General features: G+C 38.1%; 2 protein-coding genes across 4 annotated transcripts in view; one reads left to right on the forward strand and one right to left on the reverse strand.

The window, feature by feature from the left end:
* The window catches only part of COL4A5 (collagen type IV alpha 5 chain), a 358,160-nt gene extending 334,997 nt beyond the window's left edge, over window positions 1-23,163 (forward strand). For all 3 annotated transcript variants that reach the window (XM_036460732.2, XM_036460733.2, XM_036460734.2), the window contains 6 exons: window positions 1,066-1,164; window positions 2,685-2,897; window positions 14,021-14,198; window positions 19,985-20,099; window positions 20,443-20,615; window positions 21,949-23,163. In XM_036460732.2, the coding sequence (XP_036316625.1) occupies window positions 1,066-1,164; window positions 2,685-2,897; window positions 14,021-14,198; window positions 19,985-20,099; window positions 20,443-20,615; window positions 21,949-22,030 (860 nt within the window). In that variant the 3' untranslated portion in view covers window positions 22,031-23,163. The remainder of the gene's footprint in view (window positions 1-1,065; window positions 1,165-2,684; window positions 2,898-14,020; window positions 14,199-19,984; window positions 20,100-20,442; window positions 20,616-21,948) is intronic.
* LOC118731841 (RNA-binding protein with multiple splicing 2-like) lies at window positions 17,754-19,601 on the reverse strand. Its single transcript, XM_036460715.2, is given in 2 exon segments — window positions 17,754-19,243; window positions 19,595-19,601. Coding segments are annotated over 2 exon segments (684 nt in total). The 3' UTR covers window positions 17,754-18,566.
* Window positions 23,164-24,823: the final 1,660 nt, after the last annotated feature.

Consider the following 24,823-nt stretch of genomic DNA (forward strand, 5'->3'; position numbering starts at 1 on the left):
AATGGCTATCATCAATAAATCAATAAACAACAAGTGCTGGTGGATGTGGAGAAAAGGAAACACTAGTTTATTGCTGGTGGGAATGCAGATTGGTATAACTACTATGGAAAACAGTATGGAGTTTCCTCAAAAAATTAAAAATGGAACTTACTATTTGACGCAGTGATTCCACTTCTGGGAATATATCATAAAATCCCCAAAATACCAACCAGAAAGAATATATGCACCCCTGTGTTCATAGCAGCATTATTTACAATAGCTAGATTTGGAAACATCCCAAGTGCTTATCAGCAGATGAATGGATAAAAAAATGCTGTGGGACATTGACACAATGGAATACTATGCAGCTATAAAAAGAGGGATCTCTTACCTTTGAGACAGCATGGAAAATATTATGCTAAGTGATATAAGCCAAGCTGAGAAAGACAAATGTTACATTATCTCACTTACTTGTAGATAGGAATGCACTAAATGAATTAACCAACAAAGTAAGATCTGAAGCATGGAGGCATGGAACAGACTGACATACCTCAATGTGGGGGTGGAAGAATGAGGAGAGAGAAACCAAGGAACTAATATAGTTATATGCATACCCCATGGACATGGGCAATAGAATGGTGAAGACTTTGGGGTGGGTAGTGGCTAGGTAGAGGAAGGAAAGGGGGAGAAAATAAGAGATATCTATAATATACTGTCAAATATATAAATGTATTTTAAAAATATAAAACCAGATTATGAATTCAGTGACATCCAAAGACCTTAAGTCTCCTGGATCTGTCTAGATATTGAATTATTGTGTGTGTGTGTATATATATATATGATATTTTTATTGATTTCCACAGAGAGGAAGGGAGAGGGATAGAGAGCTAGAAATGTCGATGAGAGAGAAACATCGATCAGCTGGCTCTTGCACACCCCCTACTGGGTATGTGCCCGCAACCAATGTACATGCCCTTTTCGGGAATCAAACCTGGGACCTTTCAGTCCGCAAACTGATGCTCTATCCACTGAGCCAAATCAGTTTTAGCTGTACTTATATTTTGAAACCTTTCTTTTTTCCTGTAGGTCCAATTGGCCCTCCAGGAGATCCTGGGCGAAATGGACTCCCTGGCTTTGATGGTGCAGGAGGGCGCAAAGGAGATCCAGGTCTGCCAGGCCAACCAGGTGCGACAAGTAAATTGCTGCTGATGATACTATTCTTTACATCTTGGACACATGGCCTCCAATTGTAGCTGTGAAACCTCCTCCTGAGAGAGTGCAGTTAGCTGGTATATCCTTTGCTGGGGAACAGATACAAGTATATTTGCCAGCATAAGAGAAACATAGAAAGGTTGTTTTTATTTATTTAGACCACTGGAAAACCCAGCTCTTTCTCAACATGGTGATTAGTTGTTCTGATCATTTTCAATATGTGTCCTGTGACCATCTTGAAACTACTGTGAATCCTTCCACATTTGAAAATATCACAATAGAGTACAATTTCCATTATATAATTCAGTAAGTATAATTGCAAAGATTAAGTGATCTCCAGAGAGCTTTGAGAGTCATAGTGTCTTCTCATACTGAGGTGAAAAACTGATATGCATATTTTTGAGGTTACTCATTAATAGGTACTCCTCATAATATTGTATTATTATGTATATAATAATATTGTATAATTTTTACAATATTATGCCAAAAATAATAATCTCCATAATATTGTATAATTATGTATATAAATCTGTACTCAGCCTACTTCCAAAAATAATTTTATTCAATTTGCAAGAAAAATACACTAAAGATAACTAAAATAGGAAATAAAATATTATAAACTGAACATTTTTAATGTGTGTTAGCAACTCTAGATAACACAAATATAACTCTAAATATTATAAACATAAAAAATGTGTAACTGGTAAAAAAATATTGTGGCAATAAGGCAGAGTGATGAAACTTATGGCCTTCCTAGAACTTAACTCCTGCCATTTCATTAACTGTATACCTAGGGAAGAAATAAGTCAGTATCATCTTCTTCATCACATGGACATTACTATTAAGTTTCCCCAAATGAAAATCTATGCACACAGTGGCCAAAGGCATCTATATAAAGATATTTTTAAAAGAACCTCAAATCAAGAGGCTAAATGGAGAAAGGGAACCAAAAGTAGATAGAAAATAGACATTTTTAAAAGCCTTCTTTAGAGTGTCCTGCCTATTCTCTGAAAAAGGTATACCTGAAAATAATTCCCCAGACATATTAAAAAGCTGGCAGACTGATGACAACAACATGCTTTCTTGTTGATGTACAAAACTGTAGGCTGAAATTTTGTCGTGGAGTTTGGACTCCTTTAGTACAGCAAGAGACTAGTTATCTTGCTGTACTAAACATACAGACTTCCCAACTGATCATCACTACCTCCCATGTAATGTTACATTTGCCCAGTATTTATTTAGTGCCTCATATAATCAACCAGTTCCAGGAGAAATAGATAGATATAGATATAGACATATGCATATTTAAATCTCTTTGAGATCAGGGACCATATTTTATTTGTCTCCCCAAAAAAGAGGTATTTTACAGTGCTTTTATAGAAACAATTAATATTGACTAAATTAAACAAATGAGGTCATAATATTTTGTGATTAGACACAGTAGTGGAACAGAACTTACTTAATCGTTTATACTGATGATTCCATGGAAATAGGTACCCGTGGTTTGGACGGTCCCCCTGGGCCAGATGGATTGCAAGGTCCCCCAGGTCCCCCTGGAACTTCCTCTATTGCCCATGGATTCCTCATCACACGTCACAGCCAGACAACAGAAGCACCACAGTGCCCACAGGGAACTGTCCGGATTTATGAAGGCTTTTCTCTCCTATATGTACAAGGAAATAAAAGAGCTCACGGTCAAGACTTGGGTGAGATAATTGGCATCTTATTTCTTACTATGTATTTTATTTTGTTTTTAAAATCCAGTTATGTTCTAGAGTAGCCTTGACCAAAATACATCTTTCTGTTCTTTTGGGACTTCCAAATTGAAGACCATGTCAAAGGCAGCTGAATATGGGTTTTAAAAAATAATATTTAATTAATTTTAAACTCAAAGAATTAATTAACCTAGTGTGAGGTACAATTCTTGGCCTAAAGCAAGGCATTTTGGAAAGGGCCACATTTACTTTTTTAGCTTAGTAGTTAAGGAAATAGATTCTCTGTGTTCTTTACAGTATAGCAGCTACTTGAGTAGGTAGTGTTAATAACTAATGAGAGATAGTTTCTTTTTTGACACTGGTCTTCATCAAGTGGAAAGATAAATTCTGAAGAGAATATTGATTTTAGGTCAAAGAAAAAAAATAATCATTGCTTAATCATCCTAGTTTATAGTTTCTAAAATAAATGCCTTATCTGCATAAAGTATTATCAGAGTACTTTAAAGCTATATAAAGCACCATACTGACATATAAATTCTATTTCATTTAATGTGTTCACACTCATCTTCTCTGTACTGGGGTGAATAATTGGTTGATGGGTGCAGCTGGACTGGATAATTCTCAAGACCTCTAACAATTCCCAAGATTTCTTTTTGCAGAATATAAACTTTAGATTTCAAGGTCCCATTTTTTTTTTTTTTACCAGGGGCTGCCTATTTTAGGGAACACTATCCCCTTTGCCTCTATAAAACATTTAAGAAGATATTTTGGATACATAGTTTCTGGAGTTTCTGTGATAATAGGCCTACTGGGGTCTCTACCTATATCATTCTGTGAAAATAGTTCTGTGGCAAGGAACCTCTGGGAATTTGCTCTGATTACTCTGCTCCCAGGGCATATGGCCACACATTCCAGGTAATTATGGCCTACCAGAGTAAGCTCATCCACTTACATGGAAGACAATAGTCACAAGTCATTTTTTGAAGCATAATAAAGTAGGAATTTAACCAACAACTTACTTCTCCAACTTCTACTTCCATTTTTTCTTCTTCTTTTCATCTTTCATCTGCTACTTTTTCTTCCCTCTTTTGTTTTCTTTATGTAACATATTTTTCTAATTTTAGAATAAACAAATCTTTGATGTGAAAGTGCTCTTATATTTATATAATTCTCTATTTTCTTTTTCCCATAAAATAATTTTCCTTTTAATTCATTCTCTTTTCATTGCCAGAGTCTAACTTATACCCATAATCAATCTTTGAATCAAATCTTTAACCTATGAAGTCAATAAGAACCATTAGACATGTTTGAACATTAAGAAACTCAGAAATATTAGAGAAATACAAAAAAAAATGGGACCTGCTAACCAGTATGTAATATAACCTATCAAAATACATGCATTTGGTCTAAGAAAGCTATCATAATACGTATTCAGTCTTGAAGGCTACAAACTGGCCCTGACTTGGAAGTGCCTCAGACATAGGAAGGCTCTTTTAGGACCCAATATCCCTAGGGTGATCCTGATTGCAGAGTCTCTGCTAGAGCTCACAGAATTATAAAATTGAAGTTATCTGGCTCAGCAAACAATAGAGGCAGTTACAGCTTTGATGTTAAAGAAATAATCAGTTGGTCAAATAAATGCATAGTCTCTGTTGGATTATTGAAAGGATACTTCCAAAGCAATGATTTTAAATTAGTGTGTGTGTGTGTGTATATATATATTATTGATTTTTTACAGAGAGGAAGAAAGGGGGATAAATAGTTAGAAACATCGATGAGAGAATCATCGATCAGCTGCCTCTTGCACACCCCCTACTGGGGATGTGCCCACAACCAAGGTACATGCCCTTGAATGGAATCAAGCCTGGGACCTTTCAGTCTGCAGGCCGATGCTCTATCCACTGAGCCAAACCAGTTTTTGTTTTTTGTTTTTTTTAAATCAATCTTTATTGTTCATATTATTACAAAAGTTCCTCATTTCTTCCCCCTTCCACCAGGTTCCCACCCCACCCTCCACCCCCTCCCCAACCCCCATTGAACTCATCCATAGGTGCACAGTTTATGTTCAGTCTCTTCTTCCCTCCCTTTCCCCAAGAACAGTCAGTCCACTCCCCTCCCATATAGCAGACTCTACTACAATGAACCGCTATTATTGTTCATCAGGTTTTTCAATCTCCTTTTTTTGTGTTTTTTTTTTGTTTGTTTGTTTTTTAATTAATAAACTTTTACACTTCTAAGAATAAATTTTAAAATCTAATAATTTTAAACCTTGTTTTTTTTTTCTGCCCTGGGAATTGAGAGCAAACTTGTTTACATGTAAACTTGCCCTTAGGCTATCAAAAGGTGTAGCCATTCAAGTGTAAATGGACACATTGTTTAAACATAACTGCTGGTTGGAACCAGTTTTGGCTAGTTTATATTTTAAAAGCACTTTTTAAATCAAATTGGATCTTCACAAGTATGATCAAGAGAGATATAAGACAAGTTTTTGTTTTTTTTTTATACACAAAACTAGTGGCCCAATGCATGGATTCATGCACATAGAAGAAATATTTTAATATCGCTATTCACCATTTCTCTATAATAGAAGTGTCAGAGATGAAATCAAATTAGTAACATGTATATGAAAATAATATATAAATTTATTAATAAATAAGCAATAACAACTAAGACATGATATAAAACAATGAAAACATGATATAAAAACAATATTGATAAAAACAGTGACTGATAAATTGATTAAACTTATCCTAATATCTCCCTGTATACCACATTAAGAGTGAAAACACTTTCAGAGTGCTTGACTAATTTCCATTGTGATGAAGTATTTACAACTTTAACATCACATGCTCTTAGAACTCAAGAGAAAGCAACATATAACTGACTATGTCTGAAAATGGGTTGAGGTAGGAATATTCCTATTCTGTCTAGAGTTTGTCCTTGTGATTTATAAATAGTCATTGCAAATGCTGGCATCACGGGAAACTGTCTTCAAATTAATTTAAATGAGAAGCCAATGTCAGGAAGAAATCAATTCTTGAAATCAGAACAACCTCTCCTTCCTCTTGATACTTAAGCTTTGGTTATGTTAGGTCGCAATCATGTGATAATAAATCTAGTACCCTTACAAAGGCTCCTTTTACTATTAAGATTTCTCAGTAGCATGATGCTTGCATCCACTATCAATTTTAATTTATGACACAGCATTCCTGAAGGAGTAATACTATTAAGAAATTTGATGGGAAATTTTTCTTTTTTGGTATCATCCATTGAATTGATAAAATCATCATTCAAATAGGTGTGAAAATCTCCATCGAGTATATCCCAAAATTTCTTCAGATTGAAATGCATGTGTGATTGGCATCAGTGAGAGCTTACTATGTAGTGTGCATATGCAAGTCATTGTTTATTTTTAAATTGCCAGTGCATGCCATATGTACTGGTTGGTCAGTCTGTCAGTCACTTAGCCTATATATACATACACTAGTGGCCCAGTGCATGAAATTCATGCATGGGGAGTGTCCTTCAGCCCAGCCTGAAGCCTCTTCAATCTGGGAACCCTCAGCAATCGTACATTCCTCTCACAATCTGGGACCACTGGCTTCTAACTGCTCATCTGCCTGCCTGCCTGATTGCCCCTGACCACTCTGCATGCCTGCCTGCTCCCCTCCCAACTGCTCCCCTGGTCTGCTTTCCCCTTACTTCTCCCCTGCTGGCCTGAACACACCCAATTGCCCCCTTCCACTGGCCTGCTCACCCCCAATTGCCCCCCCCTGCTGGCCTGCTCACCCCCAACTCCCTCTCCCCCCCTCCCCCCCCACTGCTGGCCTGCTCACCCCTAACTGCCTCTACCTTGACCCTGCCACGATGGCTTTGTCCTGAAGGATGTCCGGAAGGTCTCCTGGTCTAATTAACATATTACCCTTTTATTAGTATAGATTAGGGGTGTCGAACTCAATCAGAGAAGGGACCAAAATCTAAAATCCAGCCTAAATTGCAGGCCGAATGGTTTACTGAACAGTCATAAACTGTCATTGTGATGGAAATGCAGCGGAGTGCAGTGATGACAGCGCGGTGCGGGCCACATTGCAAGGCCTGGTGGGACGGATTTGGCCCTCGGGCCTTGTGTTTGACACATGTGGTATAGATGGCTAAGAGGTTAAATGACTTACTCAAAGCTACACACTTGGAAACAGATGGAGATAAGAACTTGAACACAATATCTACCAATTCTGAATCCATTCATGTTTTAATTATTTCAATTTGTCGTTCACTTTTACATGATTTTAAGTCAGTCACCTCTCTCTGAGCCATATTTTTTTTCTGAAAAATTGGAAATTCAGACTAAATCAATGATTTTCAACCTGAGGAACCTTTAAAAAGATTCCTAGGTCCAATCCAAATCTATTGTAAAACAATTCCCAATGATTCTGATAATCTATGAGGTTTAAAAATTATTGGTGTTTTATCAGTCATCTTTAGTTTGAAATAAGCATATTCTTTTGGATACATGAAGAATAACCAAGGCATAATTTTAAAGGAATTCATTTTCAAATCCTCCACTTCCATGTTTTTGTCTCCTAAAGTTGAACTGTCTGTGTATGTTCTTTGGATATGCACTATTCCCTTTCACTATCACCCATTTCCCACTATATGAAAAAAAAAAATCATACTATGACATGTTGCCTTGAAATGTAAAAGCTTCTGGGAGACAAATTCAAAGGGACAATTCAAAATAATAAGTTAACCTGTTAACCGGGGAGTTCCTTTTTAATTACGAAACGTACAACGGGCTCATACTCTTTCACTAGGACGTGTCAGTACGTCACGCCCAGTGGATGTAATTTTATATTATTATTTTTTTATTTATACTTAATTAAAATAAATGAAATATTTATTTATTTATTTATTTGTTTATTTATTTATTTATATATAAAGCACAAAGGAAAATACAAAATTACAAAAAAATAGAAAAGAATACCCACAAAAAAATGGAAACATCAAATTAAAAAATTATAAATTTTATAAACAATTATAAAGATTACAAAACATATATTTTTATTTCTATACACAATAAAAAATACAAAAAGTTAACAATTACAGAACAATAAACAAAAGCACACAAATAAAATAGAAATATTGAGTTTAAAAAATTGAAATATAGATGTAAAAATTCAAAACTCAACTTCCGTGTGATATATTTTAAAACAATTATTGATACATAGTGCTACCTTACAATCCGAACACCAGTATGTAGATTCTTTCTTAACACCTTTTTTGTAGCAAACGCGGCATTTCCTGGATTTAGTTTTTCCCATATCGCTTTTCATTTGTTCTGAAAAATGCCTTTCAATTAAGCGTGATAGTTTAGATGTAGAGCTGCTTGTTAATGTCTTTGGGTGGGTTTTCACTATGTTGTTATCTACCAATTTCTCCACACACTCTATCAAAAAATGTAATCGATCCAAACGACCTTTACCTTTTTTGCATATAATATATGCATTGAAGCAGCACATATCAATTAATCATAGAAAATTTTTTATAAAATTTTTTTACCCTATTACAGGCAGCCGTGTAGGCCAACATAACTCCATCTCCCAAATCTACGCCACCCATATTCTTGTTATAATCCAGGACAACATTCGGTTTTTCTTGCCTTCTTCCTCTCTTTTCAATCATTGTCTTTTCGTCATTATGAATAGAACTGAGCATCAATATGTCTTTTTTATCCTTCCATTTTAAAACCATAAGTTTGTCTTTGATTCTTACATATGTTCATTTTTCTGTAATTTTTTTATTTTTATTTCACTGGGGATTCCAACTCTGTTTATCCTCATTGTTCCAACAATGTCTGTATTGTTTTGACACAAGAGTTCAGCCAAATGAATTGATGTATAGAAATTATCTAAGTAAATCCTATACCCTTTATTCAGTAAGTCATGTGTTAACTCCAAAACAATTCTTGTTGATTGTTTTTCTTGTGGGTGGTTCGAACCATAATTTGTGTCCTTGCCTGTGTATAAAATTATATTTTGTACATATCCAGATTGGCTTTCACTCAAAATAAACAACTTCATTCCAAATCTAGCTCTTTTTGTAGATATATATTGTTTCCAAGATAAATTCCCTTTCCATAATAAAAGAGATTCATCTACGCATATTTCTCATTCACATACATAAAAACTTTTAAACTTTTCTGACAAATTATTGATGATTGGATCAATTTTATATGTTTTTCTATTATATAAAGGTTGGAGATATAAAAAATATAAGTAAATTATATATAATACAAAAATAGGTAGGTAAGTGTAAGTACGTACCTGTCACTGCTCACCCAGAACACGTCCACCACTCTCAATAGGGAAATTATACTGATTCCTTCCGTGTCTTAAATTCATGTTGAGACATGTATGGATGACTAATACCTTTGTTGTTCGGAAATATAGTCCCGCCCGTTTCAGGGTGCAACATATATTTCAAGGACGTATTCATATGTCCTACCCGTACCTGATATTGTTTACGTTTGACATATTTATACGTCCCGCTCGGTTAACAGGTTAAAGGCTCTATTAACTGAGGTTCTATTATTCACTTCTAATTGATCTCATTAAGAAATGCATTTCTGCCCTGGCGAGTGTTGCTCAATCATTTCAATGGTTGAAGTGTCAGTCCATGCAAGGAAAGGTCCCTGGTTCAATTCCTAGTCCTGGGTTGCAGGATGAATCCCCAGCCCAGTTGGGGAATGTGCAGGAGGCAACCAGTCAGTGTGTCTCTTTTACATTAATCTCTCTCTCTCTCTTTCTCTCTCTCTCTCTCTCTCTCTCTCTCTCTCTCTCTCTCTCTCTCTCTCTCTCCCCCCCCCCCCCTTCACTTCCATGCTCTCTAAAAATCAATGGGGAAAAATATCCTCAGGTGAGGATTAACAACAACAAAAAGAAATGATTTTTCAATAAGAGTTATATTTAGTAACTATTAAAACTTATGTATATTTTCATCTCTTATGAATTAACAATAACTGTAATGATGAAAATTAAAAATAAAATATTTGACATGTAAAGTCTTATTGTTGCAGAAAGTTGACTGCCATGTGACCCAGCAATCCCACTTTTAGGAATATATCCTAAGAATCCAGAAATACCAGTCAAAAAGAATATATGCACCCCTATGTTCATAGCAGCATTATTTACAAATAGAAGCCTGGTGCATGAAATTCATGCTCGGAGGAGGGGGTGTCCCTCAGCCCAGCCTGCACCCTCTCCAGTCTGGGACTCTTCATGGGATGTCTGACTGCCTGCTAAAGCCCAATCCTGGTTGGATCGGGCCTAAATGGGCAATCAGACTTCCCTCTCACAATCCAGGACTGATGGCTCCCAACTGCTTGCCTGCCTTTCTGATTGCCCCTAACTGTTTCTGCCTGCCAGCCTGATCACCCCCTAACCATTCCCCTGCCAGCCTGTTTGACACTAACTGCCCTCCCCTTCAGGCCTGGTCACTCCTACCTGCCCTCTCCTGCAGGCCTGGTTCCCCCCAACTGCCCTCCCCTGCTGGCCATATTGTGGTGGCCATCTTGTGTTCACATGGGGGCAGCCATCTTTGACTACATGGGGCAGCCATCTTGTGTGTTTGAGTGATGGTCAATTTGTAAATTACTCTTTCATTAGATAAGATAGAGGCCTTTTGCTCAGGTGGGGGCCAGCTGGTTTGCCCTGAATGGTGTCCCAGATCAGGGTGGGGGTTCCCTTAGGGTGAGGGATGGCTGGGGTGAGGGGCCTGTGGTGGTTTGCAGGCTGGCCATGCCCCCTGGTGACCCAAGTGGAGGCCCTGGGATCTGGGATTTAGTTATCTTCTATAATTGAAACTTTGTAGCCTTGAGCAGAGCCAAGCCTGCCTCTCGTAGCCATTTTTGTTGGAATTTATTTATCTTTTATAATTGAAATTTTGTAGCCTTAAGCGGAGGCCAAGGCAGGCCAAGGCTGCAGGATCTTGGCTTCCTCCATCTCCAGGGGCAACTCAACTCTCCTGCTCTTTGTGGCCACAGCCATCTTGGTTGGGTTAATTTGCATACTCGCTCCTAATTGGCTGGAGGGCATGGCTTGTGGGTGTAGTGGAGGTATGGTAAATTTGCATATTACTCTTTTATTATGAAGATAGCTAAGATTTGGAAACAGCCCAAGTGCTCATCAGGAAATGATTGGATAAAAAAGCTGTGGTACATTTATACAATGGAATACTATGCAGCTGTAAAAAAAGAATGATCTCTTACCTTTGAGACAGCATGGACAGACCTGGAGATTATTTTGCTAAGTACAATAAGCCATTCAGAGAAAGACAAATATCACTTGATCTCACTTATTTGTGGGATCTAATGAATAAAATAAATTGATTAACAAAATAGATCCAGAAGCATGGAGACATGGAACATATTGACATACTTCAGAGGACAGGGAGAGATTAACTAAAGAATTTATAGACTTATATGAATAGCTCATGGACACAAACAATAGTGTGTTGAAGGCCTGGGGTGGTATAGGGGTGGACAAAAAGTTGGAAAAGGGGTTCATCTGTAATGCTGTAAATAATAAAAATATATATTTATAAAAATATTTTTAAGTTATGTAATTTTTTTCAGATGATTATGATAAGGTGATCAATAAAAGACTTTGAAAAATATGCAAATTTTTTACTTTCAAAAGTAAAAAATATATTAGGATAAAACTGTGTGAGAGGTATAATGGAAGTATCATTTCTAAATGCAACAGGAGCATTGAATTGCTAAAAACCAATTTATATACTTTTTAAAATGTTTAGTTTAGATTTCAATTATCACACTGTATACATTTAAAAGTGATATAAAAACCTTTGGTTTTTTTAAATATAAATAGTCACCAAACACTAGAAAGGATAACTTGCAAGTTTGAAATGTGGTTTGCAAAGCCCCATCATCCAGTATAACATAGTGTACAGAAGTGGGTCTAGAATAAGGTGACCAGATTGTCCAGGTGTTGGCGGGACAGTACTGATTTCTAACAATTTTTCCCACATCCTGTGGCATTTTAAAAAGTCCCGATTTTTGGAAAGAATCTTTCCAATGTTTCCAATCTTTCCAAAAATTGGGACTTTTTAAAAATGCTGCGGGATGTGGGAAAAATTGTTAGAAATCAGGACTGTTCCGCCAACACCTGGACGATCTGGTCACCTTGGTCTAGAACCCAGAGATAATAAAATATAAATCTTAATTATTAGAACAGTATCAATTTAAACTTCTGATGAAAATTTTGGATATCAACTTAAAAATGTGTGAAGGTACATCATTTTTCATGATTCTTTTTGTGCGTAAATGAGAAAAGAAAAGCACACTGGTACAGATAACCTCTATTGCCCCTACCAGCCCAGAAATTCAAAAGCTCTATTTCTTTTCTCTTGCACTCACATCCTTCCTTTATTTATCTTTATATCTTATTTTTTCCTTTTTATTATTCACCTGAAAACCTGTCTTTGGTTGCTATGTATATTGGTCAGCACTATAATTGTCCTTAGTCTTAAAGACATTACAAAGCCACACAAGATACATCCTTTGGATGACTTATAAGAAAAGAGCGAAGCCTAGAGAGGAAATATTTATATGATATTATAAGGACTCAGTTTGTGCTCTTCACTTGTCCAGAATAAATCACCCAATATTCTTCATAAGACAACACCAGTTTAAAAAGTGTTGGGGAATATATAATTAGCTACCACAATAAATGTCTACATAAATCCTATATAATAATGAGGCAATATGCAAATTGACCATCATGCCCTTGCACAAGATGGCTGCCCTCATGTGGTCACTAGATGGTCAGGAGGGGAGGGCAGTTGTGGGCGACCAGGCCTACAGGAGAGGGCAGTTGGGGACAACCAGGCCAGGTGACCAGGCCAGCAGGGGAGGGCAGTTAGGCGTTACAAAACATGTGGTGTGTGGATGATTTCTGTATGTGAAAAGGAATCCTATATAATAAAGAAGCAATATGCAAATTGACCATCATACCCTTTCACAAGAAGGCCACCCCCATGTGGTCACAAGATGGCCACCACAACATGGCCAACAGAGAAAGACAGGGGTGACCAGGCCAGTAGTGGAAGGCAGTTGGGAGGATCAGGCCTGCAGGGGAGGGCAGTTAGGGGAAACTAGGCCAGCAGGGAAGGGCAATTGGGGGCAATTGGGCTGGCAGGGGAGCAGTTAGGCATTGATCAGGCTGGCAGGAGAGTGGTTAGGGGATGATCAGACTGGCAGGCAGAAGTGATTAGGAGCAATCAAGCAGGCAGTTGAGCAATTGGAAGCCAGCAGTCCTGGATTGTGAGAGGGATGTTTGACTGCCAGTTTAGGCAGTTGGACATCCCCTAAGGGTCCCAGATTAGAGAGGGTACAAGCTGGGCTGATGGACACACACCCCAGTTGCACCAATTTTGTGCATCAGGCCTCTAGTTATAATATATAACTTGAATCTAGAAATGTTAAAATGTGCATTTTATAATTGAAGAATTAAAGTACAGGGTTGGGCAAAAGTAGGTTTGCAGTTGTTCATATAAAAAATAATACAATAATTAATGAATAATAATAGCAGAATAAACTTGTTTCATGTACTAACAACTGTTAACCTACTATTGCCCACCCCTGCACATTTATTATCTAAGAAGTGTGATCAATGATTATCTCTCATCATTGATTTTTCTATCTCTCTTCTTCCTCTCTCAAATAATTAAAATATATATATTTTTTTAAATAGCCAAAATCAGTTTGGCTCAGTGGATATAGTGTTGGCTTGCAGACTGAAGGGTCCCAGGTTCGATTCCGGTCAAGAGCATGTACCTTGGTTGAGGGCACATCCCCAATAGGGGGTGTGCAAGAGGCAGCTGATCGATGATTCTCTCTCATCAATGTTTCTAACTCTCTATCCCTCTCTCTTCCTCTCTGTAAAAAATCAATAAAATATATATTTAAAAAAATATAGAGAGAGAGAGAGAAAAAAAATGTGGTCAAGTTTTTCTTTTAAAGGTCGTTACTATTTTAGAATAAACTAAAGTATCATCCTGATGAAGTTCTTTGTTTTCTTTTACTCCCTAATTCTTTCTAGGGACAGCTGGCAGCTGCCTTCGTCGCTTCAGTACCATGCCTTTCATGTTCTGCAACATCAACAATGTTTGTAACTTTGCTTCAAGAAATGACTATTCTTACTGGCTCTCCACTCCAGAGCCCATGCCAATGAACATGGAGCCCCTGAAGGGCCAGAGCATCCAGCCATTCATTAGTCGGTAAGAAATTGGCATAGCTTTGACTTGTTCTAATCCTCAATTGGTTTAGCTACTGTATTTTCTGGCGTATAAGACGACCCCCTAATCTTACAGTTAAAACATGGGTTTAGTCCTATATTCACTGTATAAGACTACCCTCCACTTCCGAGGCAACACCAGTTCTTTTTTAAATTAAATTTTTAATGAATGACATTTTTCGAACATACCGTAATATACTGTACATTGATACGATAAATGGAAGATCTCTTCACAAATGCAATGCCATGAACTTGACCGAGAAACAAGAAATCCAAAAAAGAACATTAACAATGATGGCATCATCTGGAAAGAAAATTACATGAAGAACTTGCAGAAAACGCTTGTTTGTGACTGACTGGGATGATAAGAGGTTTTTCTAGGCAGAGGAGCATTGTGAGCTTAAAATCCTTCAAAATCCTCATCGTGTTCTTCTTCTGACATCATAAGTTCATCAATGAACTCTTGTGGTACATTTGTAAAACAGTCATCATATAGATCAAATTCTGAATCAGATGGTGTGGCTTCAGCTTCGGCTTCCCCTTCATCTTGCCACAAGAAGTCATCCTCCATACTGTCCAAAGAATTTGATATGCCACACTTCTTGAAAGACCTAATTACTGTTTCTTCAGTAATATCATTCCAGGCTTTTATGACAAAGTTACACAAAACATCCAATTGTGGCTCACGCATGTTTCCTCCTTTTCTGAATAACTTTTCTCCGTAACCATCCACTCATTCCACTGTTCTCTTATGCGATCTTTAAATGGCTTGTTTAGGCACACATCCAGTGGCTGTACCAATGATGTCAATCCTCCAGGAATAACTGCCGCATCTGTGTTTATTCTTGCCAGCCTGTTCTTTGTGCTGGTAGTTAAATGAGCCCTGAACATATCCCACACCAGTAGGCTACGTTCTTGACGAAGTCCACCTGGTCGCCTACTCCATACATTATCAAGCCATAGCTTTACCCCTTCTTCATCCATCCATCCTTTTTCATTCACATGTACAAAAACTCCAACAGGGAACTTGATTTTTGGCATTGTTTTTCTTTTAAAAATAATCATTGGTCTTAGTTTGGCACCATCAGCTGTACATGCTAGTACCACTGTAAAACTGGACTTCTAATGTCCTGTTGTTTTTAATTAACACTGTTTTTGCACCTTTTGGATTAACAGTTTTATTTCCAACCATATTGAAATTCATAGGAGTTTCATCCATATTTCTAATCTGACTTAATGCATAGCCATGTTGCTTGTGCTGTTGTATTACATATTGATGGAAAAGACTTACTTTGCTGTCAAGATCTGCAGGTAATTTTTGTGCAATTTTGGTCTTTTGCCTCAGTACCATATTGTGCCTTTCCAAGAACCTAGTACTCCAGGATACAATGACCTTAAATCCTTTTCTGTTATCTGGGTTAGATTTGGCCCACTGAAGTGCAAACATACGTATTTTGTTTCATGTCACTACATAACCATTTTGACGATGCTCAAGAACCATGTCTGCTACATGCTTTTCGAGTTCTGGCCAATAAGAGGTGCCTCTTCTTAATGCACACTTACTCCTTGGCATACTCTTTAATGCATCTTCATTTGCTTTCCAGTCTCAGACCATCTTTTCTGTTACTCCATATTTTCTTGCCACAGCACAGTTATTGTATTCCTTGGCAAAGTTTACAACTTTCAGTTTGAAACTGGCTTCAAATTTCCTTCTTCTTGCTGGAGCCATGATGGGTTCTTTTCTACCAGCCATTTGTTGTACACCCACTAATCTTTTAGGCCGGGGTTATACAGTACTGTAGCTTCAGCTACACACAGAATGTTCTATTACGGTACCTTTTAACTCACTGTATGTGTCCTGTTACAGCAGCTTTGGCTACACAGAACGTTCCTGTGCTGCAACTGTATGTACCACGGTGAGCCAATCACAACAAGCAAAGGTTCAAAGGTTATAATAGACCGCCTCTCTGACTCTGGCCAATCTGAGCAGGCTTTTTACTAGAACACAGTGTAGCTTCAGGTACAGAACATGTATAATTTGCATGCATAAAAAGCCTGCTTGGATTGGCTGAGTTAGAGAGGCGGTCCAAGCAGCCTTGCAGTGATTGGTGCGGGATTGAGTTGGAAAATTCGTTTAGCGGCATATCGAGACGTTTTTCAGGATATACTCAGCGTATAAGACGACCCCGATTTTCGGTTGACTTTTTTTCGTTTCAAATGTCGTCTTATACGCTGGAAAATATGGTAGGTGGTCGGCAAACTCATTAGTCAACAGAGCCAAATGTCAACAGTACTACGATTGAAATTTCTTTTGAGAGCCAATTTAAGTTTAAATTTTTTAAACTTAAACTTCTAACACCACTTCTTCAAAATGGATTTGCCCAGGCCATAGTATTTTATGGAAGAGCCACACTCAAGGGGCCAAAGATCCGCATGTAGCTCGAGAGCCGCAGTTTGCCGACCACAGGTTTAGCTGGTTAGAAATAAGTCCAAAACTAATAATCTGATCAAACTTCTCCCAGGTTAGGTAGAATAGAGGTGTCTTTATAATATTTAATTCAGTATTTAGTTTTATTTGTATTTATTGGTTATCTGTTTTGACCAAGCCTCCTGATAGACATAGTGCAATATACAAAGAGCTTACAGTCTAGTCATGAGGCAAATACACATAAATTAATCTAATATGTATAAGACTTGAGCTAAGTGTTGCAATAGGTCCAATAAAAATGTTATGAGAGCATAGATAAAGGGATGTATAATTCTAACTGGAGAATTTGGAGTGACTATATGAAAAAAATGTGTTGGAACTAGCAAGTCTTTGAAGGATGGGATAGACTTGAGACACAAGCAGCTATAAGGAGGAATGACATACAAGGCAGAGAACATGGAAATGGGTAGTAGATTGATGTATTTAGAATGTAGATTGTAAAGGTTTCATAGTGAGAAGGGAAATTGATTGGGTAGTTAGCTTGGACCCAGATGGTAGCAGACATTTACTGTGTGATTTTAGTTTGGAATTTATTTGGTATATAATGGGGAGCCCTGAAAAGTTCTTTATCTTCATTTTAGGGAAGAATACAGAATCATTGGTATGTAACATGGATTACAGAGAGGATAGTCTTGAAGTGGATAGATGTTAGATTGAAACTAATGCAATAATCTTGGCAGGAGTGGATGGAACTCTCAGTGGGGTACATGTATAACTTTAATAGAATAAGATAGGATTTGGCAGGGAAGGAGGAAATGATACCTGAAGTTTGGAGTATGATTTAAAAAGAGGAGGGTGGTACCATTAAAGAGATCTTCTAGATTTCTAGATTTTTGTCAGGTTAGAACGCTAATTTAACTTGATACCCTAGGAATATTAGATATTGTCATTTTCATTCTGATCATAACCCAATTTATCTAGGAATCCAGCAATCATAAAGGATGAATTATTGAAAAATCTATTTTTTCTCCCTTGAATATAAAGGTGAAATCTAGTCCAGCCCCTCTTAATAGCATATTCAGGATGCCCTTTTATTTGTTTGTTTATTTATTTCACATGAAAAATCCTTTATGATGCATAAATATTTTCTTACACAGGGTACAAAAATACTTTCACTTTTTGGTTGGTATTGTAGTTTGAAAGGAATGAGGAGCAATGGTGGGGGTGGGGTGTGCTGTGGAGAGGTGAGCAGGAAGGGCAGAGGGGATTCTCTGAACAGTGGCCGGCCCCTCGGAGGAGGGAGTGGGGGACCCGGATGGGAAACGAAAAAGGAAACCCTCTGCAGGGCGGCCATCACTGTTCAGCTGGGACATGTGTGGGGCGGTGGAATTGGTCGAACTGGCAGGCCTCACAGGAGCAGGGTGGGTGCAGGGGAGAGGGACCAGGTGTGTGGAGAGAGGGACCAGGAATGATGAACCATTAAAGGCCAGGACCTGTTGCTATGGTGACACAGTGTGAGAACAAACAGTACACTCAAATATACACAAGTGTAAGTGTCTTAATTAATGCCAGAAAGCATGCAAAATCAAACGCCTTGTTTCTCCGAGGTGAAGCTACAAAAAGCAAGTTTTTGGACGGGAGGTCGGGCCTCGCGTGGCCCCAGGGAGGCCTCAGCACCTGGTCCAGGTGTTCCAGAACCCTCCTCGGAGGCCTTGGAGGAGGGCTCTGGGCGGGACAGGGCTGGGGGAGAGGACAGAGAGGAACAGGAAGCAGTCCACTGAGTCAGGCTTAAAATTCACAGTCTTTGGAGGAAAGCAACAGCTCTCCCCCAGCCGCTGGGGACAGTGGAAGCTGCGGGCCAGCGGGCAGCTTCCTCCCCAGCGGGGGGCGGGAGCGTCAAGCTGTGGTAACAAGACTGAGAAACTAACAGAACTGAAGGTACTTCTATCCTTGCTGGGTGGAGTCGGAGGAAGGGTACCAGCGCACCTGAGCGTGCAGGGCAGCGGCAGAAGCAGTGGCAGCTGGGTAGCTGAACGCAGCATGTGAGATAGTCGGGGTCAGCACTGTGGTGTACAGAGGATAGGGGGCCCAGGCCTCTGGGGACGTGGGGATCAGAGCAGTCCCCATCAGGTCATAGGGGTCCCGTGTGATAAAGTGTGCTCCTAGGGTGGGGTGAGCGCTGGTGGGATTCGGTGTAGCCATTAGCTTGTTCTTGGCCATCTTGGTATTGGCTTTGGCAAACTCTAGTCTCAGGGTCTGCGGCTTCTCGGGATCAAAGCTGATACCATTCAACGCATTCTTGGCTGCTTCTGCTCCTGCCAGGCTGTCAAAGATCACAAAACCAACAGGCTGTCTCGATGTGAGTTTGATCAGGGACTCTTTGTACCCCTTGAACGGCCTAAAGAGCAGGTAGAGTTCTCTGGGCTTTATGTCCACAGGGAGGCCACTGACGAACAGTGTGAGGACCTCGTCCTCCAGGGTGCCACTGGAGCCTGAGCCCGTGCCAGTGCTGTGTTTGTCGTCCGGCTTCAGGTTCAGGATGCCCTTTTTAAATTCATTTTCCAAGATCCTTTTTGTTGAATATTCTTGGTGTGTAGATACTATGGAAATTCATTTTTTGTGATCTTTGTCCCAATTATTTGGAGTAAAAGGTCCCCTAAAGGTATTACCTCCTTTGTAGATAAATTTTGCTCGTTGGTTCAGTATTTCAGAAGTCCATTCATGTTCTTTATTATGGACTTGGTAAACTAAGCTATATTTACTTTGTTGCTATTTTGCTTGATTTTATACTAGTAGATTTAAGCCATATCTACAAGTGTCTGGGTACATGCCTAGCATTCTTGTTATGTAGTACTTCTCCAAATAGGCCAAATGGTTAACAAATATCCTTGGACCAAGGACACTGGGTGGGAATTGAGAAAGCATCTGTTTCTTGTCTTTTTCTAGTTTACCAGACATTGTTCTTACTATGTTTCAGCATTACTAAATGCCTACCTTTCATTTGGGCACTTTAACAGTATGTGCAATACACTAAGCCAACCTCTTATAGGAATTATGGCATTGACTTTAACAAGTATGAATATATGGCAGAATGGAAAATGAAAATGCTACAGCAGTGATTCTTTAGTTTCTTGAAAAAAAATAATTTTTATTTATAACTTTGTTATAGGAGACAAGGCTTATGCAAAAGCAATTCTCAAAGTGCATTTTTCTCTTCCTTTTCTAAGCATTGAAGACATCTTAATCAGTTTCTATACCAAGATAGTGGCCAAAGAAAAGAGAATGCTATTTCCCACATATTGACTCTGTAGATTATATTCCCTCTTACCTTCCCTTACTAGATGTGCAGTGTGTGAAGCTCCAGCTGTTGTGATTGCGGTTCACAGTCAGACCATCCAGATTCCTCGTTGTCCTCAGGGATGGGATTCTCTTTGGATTGGCTATTCCTTCATGATGGTATGAAACATGCTTTCTTGTCTTTGTTATCATAGCTATCTGTCCATCATATCAACATTTCTTCCCAATATGAATAATCCCTGTCATTTGCATAATAAGAAGCTTGACCTCAAATAGCTGCTGTCCAAGCACTTTGCTCCCCCTCACACATTTTCTAGAACATATTTTTTTATAATCTGCCTGTTGCTTTTGTTGAGTATCCTTAGTGTGGATACTATTCTCTTACCTGTGACCCTAGTTCCTTCACTAGATTTGAATTTTTGGCGAGTTTAGCACATATCTTTGAAAATCCACTAAGGTATGCACATGAGTGTCATGGCACATTTTTCCTTTTCTTTTCTAGCATACAAGTGCCGGTGCAGAGGGCTCAGGTCAAGCCCTGGCCTCCCCTGGTTCCTGCTTAGAAGAGTTTCGTTCAGCTCCTTTCATTGAATGCCATGGTCGGGGTACCTGCAACTACTATGCCAATTCCTACAGTTTTTGGCTGGCAACTGTAGATGTGTCAGACATGTTCAGGTAAGGTGCTTATGATTTTATTTTAATTTAAGTCCTTAGCTTTCTTCAAAGATGCTAGGGGAAAGAGAGACAGTTCATGAATGGTTTATACCTAACAAATGTTTAAAAATTTAGTGGAATGTGTTGTTCATTCTTGCTCGTTCTCCTTATGTACCTGGTTTATATCAGATTAAAAAAGTTAGCTAATAGTAGGTATGTGTGGTTTGAGATGGCTTGGTAATTATTTAGTAGCAAAACAAGCAAATCAGGGAAAGTCATGTGACATGCTCAATAACAAATGAGCAGCTGTTTATTTTATTTTTTTAATTAAAAAATATTTTATTGATTTTCCACAGAGAGGAAAGGAGAGGGATAGAGAGCTAGAAACGTCAATGAGAGAGAAACATCGACAAGCTGCCTCCTGCAAACCCCCTTCCAGGGATGTGCCCACAACCAATGTACATGCCCTTGACCGGAATCGAACCTGGGACCTTTCATTCCACAGACCAAAGCTCTATCCACTGAGCCAAACCGGTTTCAGCTGAGCAGCTGTTTAACTAGATGGAGGCCATCCAGGAATTGAAGCTATAATCTGTGTTTCCTCTGCCAGTCCAATGAACTCTTTTCCCAGGATGTTTTCAAGCCTCTCATTCAAGTGTTTTTATTAGGGAGAACACTTATAACACATGTACCTTAGGATACTTAAATCTATTGGATTTTGTTCAGTTTAAATATATTTTATATGTTGCTTTTTTAATGTTTTCTTATGTGTTATCTTTATGCATGTCTTATGTATTATCATTTATTCATCATCAGTTGCCCAGAATCTCCTGATTATAGGACTATTACAAAAATGTATAAGATGTGGATACAAATAGACAAAGATAATAGTGGTACAGAGAAAAGTCACAAAAATACCTACCAGTAATTGTTCTTAGGTCATACTATTCACTGTACTTGATCATATTGCTCAAAAGTTAACCATTACTCATCAGGACAGCTCCTTCAACACAAAAACAATGTTTGCAGATGCGAGAGTGATCTGGCTGTGACATCTGTCACTCCATTGATCACCAGGGTTGATTTAGCTGATCTGGTTGGCTAGGCAGATATTCCCCTCCTCTCACCCATCCCGTGTGTCCTTCAAGAAGCTGCAGCTGCGCGCTCTATTGGAAGAAGATGAGCTTTCCCCAAGAGTAGAGGACTGGTCTTCAGTCAAGGATATATGAGTAGCTGCACTCCCCTGCTAGAACCTCCAAATAAGCTCTCAAAAATTATGTTTGCATGTGAATTTGAACCAATAATATAAGTACCAGAAAAGGCTAATTTGATTGTCTTGTTTCTTATTTCCCAGCAAACCTCAGTCAGAAACGCTGAAGACAGGAGACTTGAGGACACGTATTAGCCGATGTCAAGTGTGCATGAAAAGGACATAATATTTTGAAAAGGACATATATATGTGAAATTCCCAGGATGCAATGTTTCACTCTCCCCAACTTTACCACTGTTGCCCAACAATGGTGCTACTATATATGACCAAGAAGACATGCTAACTAGTAACCATGAAGATTCATATGTACCTCAGCAATGTACAAGAGCAAGGTTGCTATTATTATTCTACAAAAGAAATAAGGATATGAATTCACTTTATGGGTCCAGGATAACTTTCTGTAAGAATTATAAAATGAAGATTATATATTTTGCCCAGTAACTAAAATGGCACGTTAAAAATTCAATTAAGGGATGAATCTGAGTAAAATAAAAGACTGAAATTGGGAGAAGAATTATTTTTCATGGTGCTACTAATCCTACTCTATCTATGGTTTTTAATATAAAAGTGTTAAGCTTATTTTGCTCTGTAAGTAAAGAATGTGTATATTGTATAAACAGCCGTTTAAAAGCTCACAATGTTGAATCATTTAAATGTGACCTGATATAAGTCAATCTTTATTAAAAAATATAGGAAACCCTAGAGTACAGAGAGCAGGGTTTTATATCCATGTTTATCAAAGTAAGAAAATTTATATTGCATGAAGTTACTACTGAGAGTAAATTTATTTTGAATTTTATCCCCTAAGTTCTTATTTGACTTTTTAAAATATAGGTTATTTTAAAAAGTCATTGTAATCATAATTTTAAATGTTTGTGTTATGTACCAAATTATAATATCTAATGGAGCAATTTCTTTTTTGCTATATTCTCCAACACACTCAACACCAGTTGTCCCCCATTTTAATGTTTCTTACATTTTGTTTTGTTCACCCTTCACTAGGCAAAGTTCTCCTAAAATAATTTTGAGAAACAAAAATATACAAAAACGATCATTCTTTTCTGTGTGCTTCTTATGCAAGAATTATTGTTTTATAGCCTCTGCTTATACAAGAACTGAGAAGACAATATTTGGTTAGTTTTCTCTTTTCAATTATAAAACCAATTGATGTTTCTTACTCTTTTTTATTCTAAACATTTTATTATAAATAGTCATAGAGTAACTGATTTCCCTAGTTATCATATTCTCAATGCTTTTTAAACTCACCAATATCAATTTCATTAAAGATACCATATGTTGTAAGGATGGTTTGTTGTGTATGTCTTCAATCTATATGTAAAAGTCTGCACATTTACAGATAGACTGCATGTCTGCATATCAATAAGTAGTCCTTTCTAGGAGTTGTATTTTATTTACATCACTATACATTTACATTACTATACATAAGCACATGAAGAAGGAACATGAATTTACTAACTATAACCTCCATTAACCATATTGCACATTTAGTAACTTTCCTTATTTTACTTCTGTCAGAAAAAAATGTAGTCTGTGAATCATATGAATAAATATAAAGCTAGCTGGGCCATGTAGTATGTGGTTACTTATTGGTTTAGAGAGGCTAGAAAGGTGAAAGACTAGGTAGAAACCATATAAGCTAAAACAGAATTCTGCTTAGCTTATAGTAATCAGTACAGTAAGAAGCCAGGCTTTGTGATTACTTGGTTTAAATATAACCTTGGATTGATTATGTACTTTCAGACATGGCAGTGGTTGCCCACCTTAAAGCCAGCAGTAGCACAGAAAACTCCTCTATGGAGTGGAAAGAGATAACAGCCTAAAGACATTTTCGCAAATACATCATTCTCCTGTTTTGAGAAACCAATATCTGTGCTAAGGTTTTTCTCATTGCAGTTCTATCAGTTTTTGCTTCATCAATTTTGAAGACCTATTAATAGGTGCATAAACATTTAAGACTCTTGATAAAATGATCTCATCATGATAACAGTAACATGGTAGAGAAAATATTAATAGTTTTTGCTCTGAAATTTATGTAGATAGCAAGATAGCCATCCAGCTTTCTTTGTGTTTGTGTTTGTGTATGTGTTTGTAAGGTATATTTTTTCTCATCATTTTGCTTTTTATCTATTTCTGCCTTTATATTTAAAGTGTATTTCATATAGTTGAATCTCATGTTCTTATTCAATCTAACAATCTTTGCCTTTTAGTAGACTTTATTTAGTGTGGTTATTGATGTGATTTGTTTTAAATCTATTACCTTGCTATTTGTTTTCTATTTGTACCATTAGTAATTTGTTTACTTTTTAATGACTTGTTTTGGATTAAGTATTTTTCTGATATCATTTATCTTCTTGGTGGCACATTAACTATAACATTTTCTTTCATTAATGACTGCTTTAGGGTTTAGGTATACATATTTAACTTATCACAATCTACATTCAAAGGTATATAATACCACTTCATGTATACTTAAAATGTTACAATAGTATACTTTCAATTCTCCCCTCCTGATCTTTGTGCTATTATTTTCATATTAGAGGCCCAGTGCACGATTTGGTGCACAGGGGGGCAGAGTGTCCCTCAGCCCAGCCTGCACCCTCTCCAATCAGGGACATCCCTCTCACAATCCAGGACTGCTTGTTCCCACCTGCTCTCCTGCCTCTGCCTGATAGCCCCTAACTGCTTCTGCCTGCCAGAGTGATCACCCCCTAACCATTCCCCTGCCAGCCTGATCGATGCCTAACTGCTCCCTGGCTGGCCTGGTTGTCCCTAACTGCCCTCCCTTGCAAGCCTGGCCCCCACCCCAACTGCTCTCCTCTGCTGGCCTGGTGTCCCCCAACTGCCCTCCCCTGCTCTCCTGGTACCTCCCAACTGCCCTCCCTGCTGGCCTGATCTCTCACAACTGCCCTCCCCTGCAGGCCCAGTCCCCACCCAACAG

This window comes from Pipistrellus kuhlii, unplaced genomic scaffold (assembly GCF_014108245.1).
Source record: "Pipistrellus kuhlii isolate mPipKuh1 unplaced genomic scaffold, mPipKuh1.p scaffold_m20_p_33, whole genome shotgun sequence".
Taxonomy (NCBI): domain Eukaryota; kingdom Metazoa; phylum Chordata; class Mammalia; order Chiroptera; family Vespertilionidae; genus Pipistrellus; species Pipistrellus kuhlii.